Raw genomic sequence first — 17,147 nt, 5'->3', positions numbered from 1 at the left:
TAAGGCTGATTAGTAATTAATACACATAATTACTACATGGCAGCACAGAAACCAGTGCAACTAGCATCAGAATTGAATAATCAGCAAACCTGTAGCATCAGCTTATATTACAGCCAGGGAAGCTCATTTTCTGCTGGATAATTAGTGACGAGCCCTAAGCTTAGCTTCTCAACAGCCAATCAGAGCCCACTGAGCATGTGAGTGTCACAGACACTTTCCAAGATGGTGACCCCCTGTGACAAGTTTGAAGTCCTGGATCATTGCTGCTATTGACAAGCTCAAACTTTAGCCTCGTGCAATAAGTTCACTATATAAAATGTATGGCATTTGTAGTCACATTCATTTTTAGTGTTTAGTTCTCCTTTAAATAAATTACAGCTAAACTGGAAGAAAGGAATGCTACACATTAGCCTGCATTCTATATATGTGGTTGTCCATTAGCACCTTGTACTTCCATCCCAATAAAAGATATCGTGTCGATTTAAAACACGTGCCTTTTCTCTTGCATTCATGTAACCAGTTGTGTAACCGTCCCATTTTCCTATATTTTGCAGCAGTCGCTTCTCAGACATATGGAGCTGCTGAAGAACATCTTTGAATATTGTCACGCTCAACACTGCAGCTGTGCATGAAGGACGTGCTGTGCCCGGGGGGAAGGATCCAGATCTGTGCCAGGCTACACCATCATTAAATCCCACAGCAGCCGGATCTACTTCCAGACACTGTCCTGCTCGCCTGGCCTTGCTTCTCTTTGCCTTTCCCTCCCTGCTGGAATATCCATACATTATCCTGATGGGGTAACGTGATTGGGCCCAAAGCATCCCGTTCATTTCATAGGAACTCCTGCAGGTCCTGATGTAAGGAAGGAGGACGTTTGTCACATGGGATATTTCTAAAGAACTTGCTCCACAGATTTCTTATAAAGAAAAACATTCACTACTAACAAGTGCATTTTGTTTCACACACACACACGTGGGGGTTTCACTATTTTTCTTTTTTGTGCTTTTGTTGTGTAAAGACAGCTGATACTGTAGAGTCCCTTGATCATTTTGCACAATATTTTGTTTTTTATATATAAACCTCACCTTTTTTTTTTATTGTTACTGTGTGATCATGGCTCGTATCAATCGTCCTGCCCCAGTGGAGGTTTGTTACAAGAACATGCGCTTCCTGATCACCCACAATCCTACCAACGCAACGTTAAATACCTTCATCGAGGTGAGAGCTGCCGTGCATTTCTCTTATCTTCTATGGAGTGTGTAACCGGGGACTTGTTTACTGGAAACGGGAGAATTGGATCCATTTACAATACACACAGACACAAATGATATGCAAATGTTTCCTTACTGTTGACGTTGGTGACATGACTGTGCCAAGAAATATTATACTCCCTCTTTGAAATATGAGAAGTCTTTGGACTTTCGTGGCACATATAAATGAATTCAGCCTGTAGCCTTGTGCCTTTATATGGTCACAGAACAACCCCTCAGTGACTTCTAATATCCTTATCATTTACAGTAGGGGGTACATTATCCCTTATAATACATGAGTGATACTCAGAGTTCCCTGTATAACTCAGCCTGCAGCCTTGTGCCTTTATATGGTCACAGAACAACCCCTCAGTGACTTCTAATATCCTTATCATTTACAGTAGGGGGTACATTATCCCTTATAATACATGAGTGATACTCAGAGTTCCCTGTATAACTCAGCCTGCAGCCTTGTGCCTTTATATGGTCACAGAACAACCCCTCAGTGACTGCTAATGTCCTATAGGTGGTACATTTATCCTCCTAATACGTTCAATGTGATATTCTGAGTTCCTTGTATAGAATAAATCGAGTTGTGGGTAGATTTATTAGGAAGAATGTATTTCCTAGTAATTCCTGAGGCTGTTTCTGCTTTCTTTTATATGTATTTAAAAAAAACACACACATTCCTGCCATGCTTTATGGCTGTCAGCCTCTTTATACAGCAGCATCAAGTCACGGCTCAGCCATTTAAAAAATGTGTTTACGCCACTGTGGGTTTCAGATGAGCTGATTTATTATAACATCTTGCTCAGCGACATGATCATTCGATGGCTTGATAGCTGCCTGGCGGACATTCGAGGGGTCACAACACCGCAGTTGACCAGCACAGGAAAGGGCCTGTGGGTGCATGAATGGGGTCATCACTCAAACCACAAACGATTGGGCCGCGTTTTGCCTATAAATCTTATTTTCACTGAAGTAGCAGCGTTGGGAAGATGTTTTCAAGAGGAGTGTATATTGCTTGCAGCAGGTTAGCTCTGTACTCTGCGTTATATCCCCTATGGATATAGTGTAGTGTATAGAAGATATATGGCAGATCATGCATTTATACATCTTTATTTTTATTTTATTGGTCAACATGTGTGTACAGTCCTAAACAGCTTCCTAGAGACCCCTGATATACCTTCTAGCGCCCACCATGGCTTACCCTGCATGAAGCCAACCTGAAGAGAAGCTGGGAGAAACCCATAATGCACAATCCAGCGTCTTCCCATCCTGTTTTCCATGGAAACACTTGACCTTCCCAGTAAAACAGCAGTGTGCCTAATGCATGCATTCATTAACCCTTCAGAGATAAAGCAATAAGGCTGGAGTGCTCTGCGCTGCCACAGATTATGGCCTGTTCCCTATTCTATTATCATTTATATTAAAGGGATGCTATCATGAACATTTAATATAAGCTCCATCATACTGAAATAAGAAACTTTCTGGATCCAATCAATTAAAAATTCTGTACTGTTTCTGAAATAATCAAGTTTATATTCACTATTCCTCTCTCAGCCTCTGTTTCTCTTCATTCTGTCTTCATGCAGCAGTTGGGTGTCAGATATTCATTGACAGTTAGATCCAATATATCTTATAGGGGGGCTCCTTTCCTAGCAGATGTATTAGAGCTCACTCAAATAACTGATTCCAGTACAAACAAAATAACTGCCTTTTGCACAAATTCTGCATGTAGAGAGACATGATGTCTGGTGAGTTTAATAGAGTGAGCTCTAATACATCTTCTAGGCAAAAGGAGCCCCCCTATAAGATATATTGGATCTAACTGTCAGTGAATATCTGACACCCAACTGCTGCATGAACAAATCCTGAGAGGGATAGTGAACATAACCTTGATTATTTCAGAAATGATGCAGAATAATTGTATTTAGAAAGTTTTTTTTATTTCAGTATGATGATGCTCGTGTTAAATGTTAATTTTTGAATAGTTCCCCTTTGTGATCAGTGTGGAACCTTCTCTTCAGCGTTTATCCTTGGAATCCGCCTGAGCGATAGAACTTGGGGGGTAAACCATTCAGTCTGTTGTGGGGATAAATATTAAATGGGTACAATTTGCCTTTGTCTTATCACACCATCCAGCCAATCAGAAGGCAGCTTTAACTAACTGGTCTAGTGCAGTTCTTTATTTGTATTTCATTAATCCACTGGTTTCTATTCTATCCAGGATCTGAAGAAATATGGTGCGACCACAGTGGTGAGGGTGTGCGAGATTACATACGATAAGACTCCCCTAGAGAAGGACGGCATCACTGTAATGGTAAGCACCACTGATCCATTTCTTGGGCTGCTTACATATTTATTTAAAGGGGTGGTTCGCCTTTAAGTAAAATGTTTAGTATGTTGTAGAATGGCCAATTTGAAGCAACTCTTCCATTTGGTCTTCATTTTTTATAGTTTATCTTCTTCTGACTCTTTCCAGCTTTTAAACGGGGGTCACTGACCCCATCTAAAAAATAAATGCTCTGTAAGGCTACACATGTATTGTTATTGCTACTTTTCTTTCTATTCAGTCCTCTCCTATTCATATTCCAATCTCTTATTCAAGTCAGTGCATGGTTGCTAGGGGAATTTGGAACCTAGCAACCAGATGGCTGAAATTGCAAACTGGAGAGCTGCTAAATAAATGGCTAAATAACTCAAAAAACACAAATAATAAAAAATGAAAACCAATTGCAAATTGTTCCAGAATATCCCTTTCTACATCATACCAACAGTTAATAAAAAGGTGAACAACCCCTTTAAGTATTGCCAAGAGGTTTATTCAACACTTCAGAGATTAATAAGCATTCGCGTAAATCCCTGCCCCAATGGAGCTTACAATCTAATTACCCAATAACATTCGCATAGCAACACTCCAGTTAATCAGGAGCCAAGCATGCATGTACTTGGAGGGTGGAAAGAAAGCATGGTACCTGGAGGAAACCCACGCAGAACATTAAAAGCCTTAGCAGCAATGCTACCTGCTGTGCCACACAGCTTTAACCCTTTATGGGCACCATTATTTTGTCCATGCATGGAGCCTTATTGGTTGCTTTTCTTTCAAACTGAAGGATCAATAGCATAACTCACTCATATGGGCTCTGCTATTTAGATATTCAGGTTTTAAAATAACTGAGACTAAAGCACTGTAGGAGGTACCTACCTAGAGGCCACTTTCAATCTCCATTTACACATCTTGAGATTCCATGTGTGTTTCTGGGCCCCCATGTTACTCTTTAAGCACATCTACTTGCCCAGTCATTGCATGATGCTTTCCACTTTTGGATATGGATGTACAGTTAATGACGTAACACCCCAGTACCTTCTCTGTATTTAAGTTATGTTTGCACAGGGGGAGGGCTATTCATTATGAGAGTTTGCATCCATATTTTTAATTATTTATGAAGCACAAAGAATATCACTGGAACTGTAGCCTCATTCCATGACCAATAGTGTTGTACCTATCGCTGTAGTATTAGCATGTTCATTTATTCCCAGAACATTAATGTTCTACCTATCGCTGTAGTATTAGCATGTTCATTTATTCCCAGAACATTAATGTTCTTCTACCTATAGCTGTAGCATTAGCATGTTCATTTATTCCCAGAACATTAATGTTCTACCTATAGCTGTAGCATTAGCATGTTCATTTATTCCCAGAACATTAATGTTCTACCTATAGCTATGGCATTAGCATGTTCATTTATTCCCAGAACATTAATGATTTTTTACCTATCACTTGTAGCATTAGCATGTTCAGTTATTCCCAGAACATTAATGTTCTTCTACCTATAGCTGTAGCATTAGCATGTTCAGTTATTCCCAGAACATTAATGTTCTTCTACCTATAGCTGTAGCATTAGCATGTTCATTTATTCCCAGAACATTAATGTTCTTCTACCTATAGCTGTAGCATTAGCATGTTCAATTATTCCCAGAACATTAATGTTCACCTATAGCTGTAGCATTAGCATGTTCATTTATTCCCAGAACATTAATGTTCTACCTATAGCTATGGCATTAGCATGTTCATTTATTCCCAGAACATTAATGATTTTTTACCTATCACTTGTAGCATTAGCATGTTCAGTTATTCACAGAACATTAATGTTCTTCTACCTATAGCTGTAGCATTAGCATGTTCAATTATTCCCAGAACATTAATGTTCACCTATAGCTGTAGCATTAGCATGTTCATTTATTCCCAGAACATTAATGTTCTACCTATAGCTATGGCATTAGCATGTTCATTTATTCCCAGAACATTAATGATTTTTTACCTATCACTTGTAGCATTAGCATGTTCAGTTATTCACAGAACATTAATGTTCTTCTACCTATAGCTGTAGCATTAGCATGTTCAATTATTCCCAGAACATTAATGTTCACCTATAGCTGTAGCATTAGCATGTTCATTTATTCCCAGAACATTAATGTTCTACTATAGCTATGGCATTAGCCATGTTCATTTATTCCCAGAACATTAATGATTTTTTACCTATCACTTGTAGCATTAGCTGTCAGTTATTCCCAGAACATTTATTTCACCTATAGCAGCATGCATTAGCAATTCACCTTAATCCCAGGCATTAATGTTTTTACCTATACTAGCATAGCATGTTCATTTATTTCCAGAACATTTGTTTTACCTATCACTTGTAGCATTAGCATGTTCAGTTATTCCCAGAACATTAATGTCTTCTACCTATAGCTAGCATTAGCATGTTCAATTATTCCAAAACATTAATGTAGCATGTTATTTCCTAGACTAATCTTATTAGCTATGTTAGCATTAATATTCCAGAACATTAATGTTTCTACCTATAGCTGTAGCATTAGCATGTTCAATTATTCCCAGAACATTAATGTTCACCTATAGCTGTAGCATTAGCAGTCATTATTCCCAGAACATTAATGTTTCTTATAGAACTATTAGCATTAGCATATTCATTTATTCCAGAACATTAATGATTTAGTAGCATTTGTTCATTCACAGAACATTATGTAAATAGCTGTAGCATTAGCATGTTTATTCCAGAACATTTCTTCTACCTTCTTGCTGTAGCATTAGGCAGAACATTAATGTTCTTTACCTTTGTATTAGCATGTTCATTAGCATAGCATTAATGTCATTACCTGTAGCATTAGCATGTTCAGTTTCCAGACATAATGTCTTCTACCTATACGCATGTTCCCCTTTAGCTGTAGCATTCATGTTCATTATTATTAATGTTAGCATTAGCATAATGTTCACCTATAGCTGTAGCATTAGCATGTTCGCTTATTTCCCAAATATTAATATTTTACCTATAGCTGAAACAATTAGCATGTTCAGTTATTCCCAGAGCATTAATGTTGTTCTACCTGCAGCTGAAGCAATTAGCATGTTCCGTTATTCCCTGTTCTGATTCCTGACTTCAAGAAAGCTCCAAATGACCTGCTTATTATTTTAGTAGTGACATTTAGTGCACTGCTGCCTGGAGAGTTCTGAGCAACTGCAGTCTCTTGTCCACACCATGCGGCACTGCTGTAAATATCCCTACAATTATCTTCACTAAATCACACTGTGACCTCTCGCCAGGCAGCAGTGCAGTAAATATACAGTAAATAGCAATGCGAATGGTGGCGATATTCAGTTTGCTTCTTCCTGATGGATTAAGCTGAAAGAAATAAGAAAGCTTGGCCTGGGCAGAGCAAATAAAGCCGTAAGTCTTTTAATTCTCAGTCACAAACACCAATACACTTCTTTATTGCATAATATCCATTTAATATTAGTTTGGTGGATCACTGCAGACCTTTAACCTTTGCAAGTGGCTTTGTAAACACGTCTAGTATATCCCACATGGAGCCAGAAGGGAAATTTTATGATCAGCACATCCACTGCCTCCCGGGATTAGTCCTCTCAGGGGTATTTGATCTGGTGCTAAAAGAACACGGATACCAGGCGCTCATTCCTCTGCTCTTTATGGTGCTCTCCGGGGGGAACTTGGCAGCGGTAGAAGTTGATTGACACAACTGTAGAGTTAGAGCCCAACGTTCCTGCTGAAACGCACCCACAAGCCGTGTTCTACCCCTCAAATAGACTTAGTGCAGCACTCTGTCATTAAAGGGATTCTGTCATCAATTTTATGATGTCGTTTTTATGTCTAAATGACACTATTTACACTGCAAATAATTCACTGTACAATATAAAATGTCATTCCTGAACCAGCAAGTGTATTTAGTTGTAATATTGGTGTGTAGGTGCATCTCAGGTCATTTTGCCTGGTCATGTGATTTCAGAAAGAGCCAGCACTTTAGGATGGAACTGCTTTCTGGCAGGCGGTTTTCTCCTACTCAATATAAAGTAGGGATGCACTAAATCCAGGGTTCTGTTCTGGATTCGGCCTTTTTCAGCAGGATTAGGATTCGGCTGAAACCTTGTGCATGGCCAATCCAAATCCTAATTTGCATATGTAAATTTAGGTGTGGGAAGGGAAATCACATGACTTTTTGTCACAAAACAAGGAAGTAAAAAAATTTCTCCCACCTTTTCCTTTCCCTCTCCTAATTTGCATTCTGCTCGTTTGGTGATTTCGCCAAATGAGCGGATCTCTCCCTGATATGCCTACATTGAGGTGGGTAATATTGGGCTGATCCAATCGTGGGCCCTAGGGCCCAACGATTCGATCGTAATGCTGCCAATACGGGCCGTTGGATCCGACAGGATTTTTAACCCTGCCCAATCGACGTCTGGCCGACTTTCAGCCTATCGGGGAATCCTGTCGGAGAGCCACGCGCACAAGCCGATAAGCTGCCGACTCAGTGTGTCTGCAGCTTTTATCTGTATGGGCAGCGTTACTGAATGTGTCTCAGTGGGACCTGGATTTTACTATTGAGTGCTGTTCTTAGATCTACCAGGCAGCTGTTATCTTGTGTTAGGGAGCTGCTATCTGGTTACCTTCCCATTGTTCTGTTGTAAGGCTGCTGGGGGGCAGTGATATCACTCCAACTTGCAGTACAGCAGTAAAGAGTGCCTGAAGTTTTTCAGAGCACAAGTCACATAACTGGGGCAGCTGGGAAACTGACAATATGTCTAGCCCCATGTCAGGTTTCAAAATTAAATGTAAAAAAATCTGTTTGCTCTTTTGAGAACTGAATTTCAGTGCAGAATTCTGTTGGAGCAGCACTATTAACTGATGTGTTTTTAAAAAAAAACACGGTTCCCCCCATGACAGTATCCCTATAATTAAAACCATTGATTTGTAAATAAAGTTTAAAAAAATGATGTGGTTGTTGAGAGAACCCGATTCCAACATGAGTTTGAAATGCTCCATCCTTATCGGTCCCTCCGCCTGGTGCTGTGTTTACATTGAACTAAATATAACCGTCCTTGGTCCCCCTTGATACACTCGCTATATTTATCCCTTCTAATTGGGTCCTCGGCCTCCTGAGTGAATGGCACGTCCCTGGCCCCCCTTGTCCAAGAGCTGACGCTTATAGAAAAGGGACACTTTTTCATTCCATGGTGACAAAATGGTTAAACCAGAAATTAGGATAATGCCGCCAGCACAGTTCAAATGACAGAAAGTGCCGGCAAACACATCGCTGTTTATTTACTCCCACGGGCAGCAGCAATTTGTGTGGAATCTCATTCTCTGTGCCAATGTACTATACTGATGAGAAGGCATCCATTCTGCTCAGGAATCCTCTGTAAAGCCAGCCAAGAACATTTAACAGATGCAACTCAAATATAAAAACTACACCAAATATGTATTTATGTCTAAGGCTTTAGCAGGATGAAACTTGGGTAAATAACGGGCTATTAATCTCTTAATTTCTGCTAAATTGTGCTAAATACATCATATTATATAGATGGTGGTGCACGAGCAAATTAGCATAGATCACATTAGGAGCATCAGCACTCACTGTAGTGAAAAAAATGCTATATTATACAAATTTATCTTCATCCTGTATATGTAAGTGTGTATAGGATCTGTTATCCAGAAAGATGCAAATTATGGAATCGCCATCTCCCATAGATTATCCAAATCGAATTTTTTTTTAAAAAAACTGTCACTTGTACTTCATCCCAACTAAGATATAATTGCTTGTTGAAAGCAAAAACAGCCTATTGGGTTTTTTTAATGTTTATATGATTTTCTAGTAGACTTAAGGTATGAAAATAGAAATTATGGAAAGATCCATTATCTGGAAAACCCCAGGCCCTGAGTTCCTGCTGAATTGTGCTTAGTACAGGGAATACCTATGCTGCCATAGTTTTATGGGATCTCTCTGTACAGACTATGAGCAAACTTAGGGACTGTTCCTGCTGAATTGTGCTTAGTACAGGGAATACCTATGCTGCCATAGTTTTATGGGATCTCTCTGTACAGACTATGAGCAAATTTAGGGACTGTTCCTGCTGAATTGTGCTTAGTACAGGGAATACCTATGCTGCCATAGTTTTATGGGATCTCTCTGTACAGACTATGAGCAAACTTAGGGACTGTTCCTGCTGAATTGTGCTTAGTACAGGGAATACCTATGCTGCCGTAGTTTTATTGGATCTCTCTGTACAGACTATGAGCAAACTTAGGGACTGTTCCTGCTGAATTGTGCTTAGTACAGGGAATACCTATGCTGCCATAGTTTTATTGGATCTCTCTGTACAGACTATGAGCAAACTTACGGACTGTTCCTGCTGAATTGTGCTTAGTACAGGGAATACCTATGCTGCCATAGTTTTATGGGATCTCTCTGTACAGACTATGAGCAAATTTAGGGGCTGTTCCTGCTGAATTGTGCTTAGTACAGGGAATACCTATGCTGCCATAGTTTTATGGGATCTCTCTGTACAGACTATGAGCAAACTTAGGGACTGTTCCTGCTGAATCGTGCTTAGTACAGGGAATACCTATGCTGCCATAGTTTTATTGGATCTCTCTGTACAGACTATGAGCAAATTTAGGGGCTGTTCCTGCTGAATTGTGCTTAGTACAGGGAATACCTATGCTGCCATAGTTTTATGGGATCTCTCTGTACAGACTATGAGCAAACTTAGGGGACTGTTCCTGCTGAATTGTGCTTAGTACAGGGAATTCCTATGCTGCCATAGTTTTATGTGATCTCTGTACAGACTATGAGCAAACTTAGGGACTGTTCCTGCTGAATTGTGCTTAGTACAGGGGAATACCTATGCTGCCATAGTTTTATGGGATCTCTCTGTACAGACTATGAGCAAACTTAGGGGACTGTTCCTGCTGAATTGTGCTTAGTACAGGGGAATACCTATGCTGCCATAGTTTTATGGGATCTCTGTACAGACTATGAGCAAACTTAGGGGACTGTTCCTGCTGAATTGTGCTTAGTACAGGGAATACCTATGCTGCCATAGTTTTATGGGATCTCTCTGTACAGACTATGAGCAAACTTAGGGACTGTTCCTGCTGAATTGTGCTTAGTACAGAGGAATACCTATGCTGTCATAGTTTTATGGGATCTCTCTATTCATATCCCAATCTCTTTTAAATCAGTGCATTGTTGCTAGGGTAATTTGAACCTAAGCAACCAGGTTGCTGGAATTGCAAACTTGAGAGCTGCCGAATAAAAAGCTAAATAAGATTGAAAAAATTGAAAACCAATTGCAAATTTTCTCAGAATGTCCCTCTCTACATCATACTAACATAGTTACATAGTTAATTTAAAGATGAACAACCCCTTTAAGTCTACTAGAAAATCATTTAAACATTAAATAAAGCCAATAGGCTGGTTTTGCCTCCAATAAGGATTAATTATATCTTAGTTGGGATCAAGTACAAGCGACTGTTTTATTATTACACAGAAAAAGGAAATCATTTTTAATTTGGATAAAATGGGAGTTAATGGGAGACGGCCTTTCCGTAATGGAGCTTCTGGATAATGGAACCTGTACTTATATTCTTTTGTTACAAATAAGGTGCCTAATATATATGTTAGATATATAGATATGACCTCTAGAGGTGCTGTTCTATAGCAGGTTATATTGAATGCTGCCGATTAAGCAGTGGAGGCATATTTGTATGTTAAATAGGTGTGTTCCTGTTCAAGGTTAATACATTAAGTGGGTTATATAATAAAAGGTGCTAAGTTTGCCCAGGAGCAGCAACCAATCAGCAGGTAGCATTTACTGGTCACCTGTTTAAAGAAAACATCTTATTGGTTGCTATGGATTACTGCTCCTGGGCAAAATTAGTGCGTTTTATGCCATATGGGGGTTACGGTTGTGTAATTTTGGGGTCACTGACCTTAACCAGTTGATTGAAGGTGGGCTCCCCTTGAACATTCAGTAGCCCCGTCATGATATTTCTGTCTGTGTCTCTATAGGACTGGCCATTCGATGACGGGGCACCACCTCCCAGTAAAATTGTCGACGACTGGTTGAATTTACTGAAGACGAAATTCTGTGAAGATCCCGGCTGCTGCGTAGCTGTTCATTGTGTGGCTGGTTTGGGAAGGTAAGTGACTGTGCCCTAGTGACCAGTGAGCCAGACAACTTGTTAGTAGTCCAGGTAGGCTGCTTTACTTTCCCTTTGCAAGAAAAACACTTTTGATTCTCGTGTCTGTGTGTTACGGGATTGTGTGCGTTAGGGGAGTGTGGGATTGTGGGGGTAACTGTGTCTCTCTTAGTCTCTACAGGGCTCCGGATTCTCATGTCTGCGTGTTACGGGAGTGCGAGATTGTGGGGTAACAGGGTCTCTCTTTGTCTCTACAGGGCGCCCGTCCTGGTGGCTCTTGCACTTATCGAGAGTGGGATGAAATATGAAGATGCCATTCAGTTCATCAGACAGTAAGTCTCATGGAAGACCAGGGCGTCCGTTTCTCAGTAGGGACTATAGGGAATATTACAACTATTGTATCAATTCTAACAGCTGCCTTTTAGAGAAACTCAGGGATTCTGCTTAACAGGGACAAAGATAAGAAATGGATCAACTAATGGATCAATTTAGATTTGTTACAGAGCTGCTTCAGAACTTTAAACTTAAATATTCGAAAAATATTAGAAAGAAATGTCCACAAATACAAAGTGATTAAAAAAAATTCTTTATTTCTGATGAACGGTCTGAAACCAACTTAGCTGGAAAAAAAGTCTTGGCATGTGAACAACCCCTTTAAAGGGGCAGCCATTCAAAGCTGGGAAAAAGGGAGAAAAGGCACAAGTTGCATAGCATATAACAGATAAGCCGTGTCCAATACAATGTTGCCTTATCTGCTACTGTATGTAACCTGTGCCTTATTTACATCAACTTGAATGGCTGCCCCCATGGCTACTGTGTATCCTGTGCTTGAATGGCTGCCCTCATGGCTACACAGCAGCTTGTTTATATAAACTATAGTAGTACTTATCTGTTATCTACTGTGTATCCTGTGCTTGAATGGCTGCCCCCATGGCTACACAGCAGCTTGTTTATATAAACTATAGTAGTACTTATCTGTTATCTACTGTGTATCCTGTGCTTGAATGGCTGCCCCCATGGCTACACAGCAGCTTGTTTATATAAACTATAGTAGTACTTATCTGTTATCTACTGTGTATCCTGTGCTTGAATGGCTGCCCCCATGGCTACACAGCAGCTTGTTTATATAAACTATAGTAGTACTTATCTGTTATCTACTGTGTATCCTGTGCTTGAATGGCTGCCCTCATGGCTACACAGCAGCTTGTTTATATAAACTATACTAGTACTTATCTGTTATCTACTGTGTATCCTGTGCTTGAATGGCTGCCCTCATGGCTACACAGCAGCTTGTTTATATAAACTATAGTAGTACTTATCTGTTATCTACTGTGTATCCTGTGCTTGAATGGCTGCCCCCATGGCTACACAGCAGCTTGTTTATATAAACTATAGTAGTACTTATCTGTTATCTACTGTGTATCCTGTGCTTGAATGGCTGCCCCCATGGCTACACAGCAGCTTGTTTATATAAACTATAGTAGTACTTGTGTTATCTACTGTGTATCCTGTGCTTGAATGGCTGCCCCCATGGCTACACAGCAGCTTGTTTATATAAACTATAGTAGTACTTATCTGTCATCTACTGTGTATCCTGTGCTTGAATGGCTGCCCCTATGACTACACAGCAGCTTGTTTATATAAACTATAGTAGTACTTATCTGTTATCTACTGTGTATCCTGTGCTTGAATGGCTGCCCCCATGGCTACACAGCAGCTTGTTTATATAAACTATAGTAGTACTTATCTGTTATCTACTGTGTATCCTGTGCTTGAATGGCTGCCCCCATGGCTACACAGCAGCTTGTTTATATAAACTATAGTAGTACTTATCTGTTATCTACTGTGTATCCTGTGCTTGAATGGCTGCCCCCATGGCTACACAGCAGCTTGTTTATATAAACTATAGTAGTACTTATCTGTCATCTACTGTGTATCCTGTGCTTGAATGGCTGCCCCCATGACTACACAGCAGCTTGTTTATATAAACTATAGTAGTACTTATCTGTTATCTACTGTGTATCCTGTGCTTGAATGGCTGCCCCCATGGCTACACAGCAGCTTGTTTATATAAACTATAGTAGTACTTATCTGTTATCTACTGTGTATCCTGTGCTTGAATGGCTGCCCCCATGGCTACACAGCAGCTTGTTTATATAAACTATAGTAGTACTTATCTGTTATCTACTGTGTATCCTGTGCTTGAATGGCTGCCCCCATGGCTACACAGCAGCTTGTTTATATAAACTATAGTAGTACTTATCTGTTATCTACTGTGTATCCTGTGCTTGAATGGCTGCCCCCATGGCTACACAGCAGCTTGTTTATATAAACTATAGTAGTACTTATCTGTTATCTACTGTGTATCCTGTGCTTGAATGGCTGCCCCCATGGCTACACAGCAGCTTGTTTATATAAACTATAGTAGTACTTATCTGTCATCTACTGTGTATCCTGTGCTTGAATGGCTGCCCCTATGACTACACAGCAGCTTGTTTATATAAACTATAGTAGTACTTCTGATGCAAACACACAGTTTTACCAGTGCAGGGCAATAGTACATTTCGTTTTAATAACTTTGATACAATTTCAGTTTTTGGTGATACTGTTCCTCTAGATTCAAGCATCGTCCTAGATGTGACTATAGCGGTGCCCAAAAAAAAGTGATTACTACAGGAAGTGTAGGGATAAGCCATGTGATGGGTCCGGCAAATATTCTGCAATCTTCCTTAGATATTGTCCAGTTCCTAAAAAGGTCCTACACACACACGCACTCCTTCCCTGTCCTGGCAAAGAATTCCCATAACCCTCCTCTCGTCCATTTGCAGGAAGCGCCGGGGGGCCATTAACAGCAAGCAGCTGACGTACTTGGAGAAATACCGGCCCAAGCAGCGGCTCCGATTCAAGGACCCTCACAACCACAAGAACAAATGCTGCATCATGTGACCGCCGTGTGCCTTGCCAAAGCACATACACCCAGGGCCCTCATCCTCCTCCTCTTCCTCCTCCGAAACACACAGGGTTTTTACTATGAAGTCGGTGGACTGTGTCGAACCATGAACTGCCGCTTGGCTCCTCAATCACCAAATGTCGTACAGAATAAAGGATAAGACTGTATTTATCTAAGACTTTTTTTTTTTTTTTTTTAATAACTCTCCCGATTTGTATCCGGTTTATCACTATTCAGCAGTTTAGACGACGAGTGAAGAAAAAGAACCCAGAATGAGCCTAGAGGGGAGGGGGTAAAATAATTTCATTTTTCTATACGTATATATACCTTTTTTTTCCCCCTTTCTTTCCTGCAAATGGTTTTCTCCAGAGCATTGTTACGTATTTGCTGCGTCCGGAATCAAGTGTATTTCCTAGTGGTGAGTTTTTGGAAACGTATTAGCCGGGCATTGCCCCGTGTAAGATTATTATTTGTTCCTGTGCCGTGCTCCTTTATTTCTTACAATCCCGGCACCTCCAGGAAATCCTTCGCTTGCTTCGACTGCTTTATAAGAAGTAACGAAAACCCTGGGCTCGGCACTCGCCCCGAGCTTCGCACTGTTTCACGCGCCTGTAACAAACCAAAAGTGGGATTTGCAGGTATCCGTTTGAGAAAAGAATGAACCTTCTGTGTATCGTCATGCAATAGTCACTGGGGGTCATTTATCAACACTGGGTAAATATCCCCCATGGGCAGTAACCCGTGGCAACCAATCAGATTGTTGCATTCATTGTTCTACTTGCAGCTGGTTTCAACCGATTGGTTGCTATAGGTAACTGCCCATGGGCAACTTTGCCCAGTGTTGATGAATGAGCCCCACAACCCTGCGCAAGAGCAGCTTCATGGGTTTTTATTATGAAATCAAAATGGAGGTGATAACGGAGCCATTGCCTTTAATGAACGTTATGACCTTCTCTTGTACACTCTCTGTAGAATTTTTTAAACTTTAAACGACGCATCCTCTCCGTGAAACAGAAGGCGACTGCGAGGGCTTCGAGGGAAATCAATTACTTGTTTCCCTTTTCTATTTCATATGCTGTTTGGTGGTTCCGTAGCCCGAATTCTGTAGAACCTGCGTCAAGCACTTGCCTGTAACAGGGTCCGATCTACCTCTCCCTGCAGAGGGTTACGCAACTCGCCTTCAGTTTAAAGATGTTGTGAAGAAACCTGCATGAAATCTGTACGACTGTCAGACGAATGTTCTATAAAACATATTTTTTTTTTTTTTTTTTTTTTTAGGATTGCAGAACCAGCTAACCAATAAAATGTCTGCTTTATGCCTTACTAAAGCGAATGTCTCTTGACACACATAATTGTCGCCGATTATCACGTAAGTGGTTTTCGTTCTTGGCTGTTGGGGGAGCTGTAAAATGTTCTATTTCAAACCCAACAGGAGAAAACAAATGTGAAACACCACACGGGGGACATAGTTGTACCCACTGAGCTGCCGGAAAACTGAACTTGACTTTGCACCTCTGTTTAGATTGCGTTAGCTTTCTGCTACACACAGGAATAGCCTGAACTGAACAACAGCTTCATACTCCGTAACTGAGCCATGAAACTTCCCCCTTTAATATATCTGACAGTTTAGTGAGTGGCGAGTGCACACAAGTTCCAAGAACAGTCGCACTCACGGAAAGCAGAGGAATAGATTTGCCCAGGGCTGTGATATGAAGAAGCTTCCCACAAACTAGGGGGACATTGTTGTGCCCATGGAGCTGCTCTAATCTGAAATTGCTAATTACCACGATCAATCAGTGTCGGCCATTGTGTTTCATTGGATTTTAAATTTAAACACTGCTGTAGAGTATCTGGTGTCTGAACCAAGGAATCACCAGAACTTGTTTTATCTCTCCAGACTATGAACCGATATGAGGCGAGTTGCTGCCCCCTGTGCCATTTGGCCTTTGAATGGAATGATATTGATTGGTCCCCCTATGACTTCACAGCATTCCCTTTCCACTAGGCAAAGCCACCGCTTCAAGTCCAAAGTTAGGACCTGAAATCTGATTGGATCAGGTTCATTCAGACATTGATTCTATTACTTACATTGAAGTTTGCTAATATGAGGTTGATGACATCTGAAAATGGCTACTAGTCATTCTTAAAAGCAGAACTGCGGCAGGAACATTGCCTTATAGAACTTTTATCTGAAATAATCAATACATGTGCTCAAAGCCAATACTTCTAGCAGAATTCAGCAGGAACAGTCCCCTAAGTTTGCTCATAGTCTGTACAGAGAGATCCCATAAAACTATGGCAGCATAGGTATTCCCCTGTACTAAGCACAATTCAGCAGGAACAGCCCCCTAAATTTGCTCATAGTCTGTACAGAGAGATACCATAAAACTGACAGCATAGGTATTCCCTGTACTAAGCACAATTCAG

The 17,147-nt window shown here is 40.5% G+C and overlaps 1 protein-coding gene across 4 annotated transcripts in view; it reads left to right on the top strand.

Moving 5' to 3' along the window:
- The window catches only part of ptp4a3.L (protein tyrosine phosphatase type IVA, member 3 L homeolog), a 60,577-nt gene extending 44,534 nt beyond the window's left edge, over positions 1-16,043 (top strand). For 2 of the 4 annotated variants that reach the window (XM_018266432.2, XM_041565419.1), the window contains 5 exons: positions 555-1,218; positions 3,481-3,573; positions 11,640-11,770; positions 12,028-12,102; positions 14,599-16,043. In XM_018266432.2, coding sequence (XP_018121921.1) covers positions 1,114-1,218; positions 3,481-3,573; positions 11,640-11,770; positions 12,028-12,102; positions 14,599-14,716 — 522 coding nt within the window. In that variant the 5' untranslated portion in view covers positions 555-1,113 and the 3' untranslated portion in view covers positions 14,717-16,043. 4 annotated transcript variants of the gene reach the window in all.
- The last annotated feature ends 1,104 nt before the right edge of the window (positions 16,044-17,147 follow it).

The sequence above is a fragment of the Xenopus laevis genome, chromosome 6L (assembly GCF_017654675.1).
Source record: "Xenopus laevis strain J_2021 chromosome 6L, Xenopus_laevis_v10.1, whole genome shotgun sequence".
In the NCBI taxonomy this organism is placed as follows: Eukaryota; Metazoa; Chordata; class Amphibia; order Anura; family Pipidae; genus Xenopus; species Xenopus laevis.
Note: the sequence above shows the minus strand (reverse complement) of the source record. Positions and strands in the feature narration are given on the sequence as shown.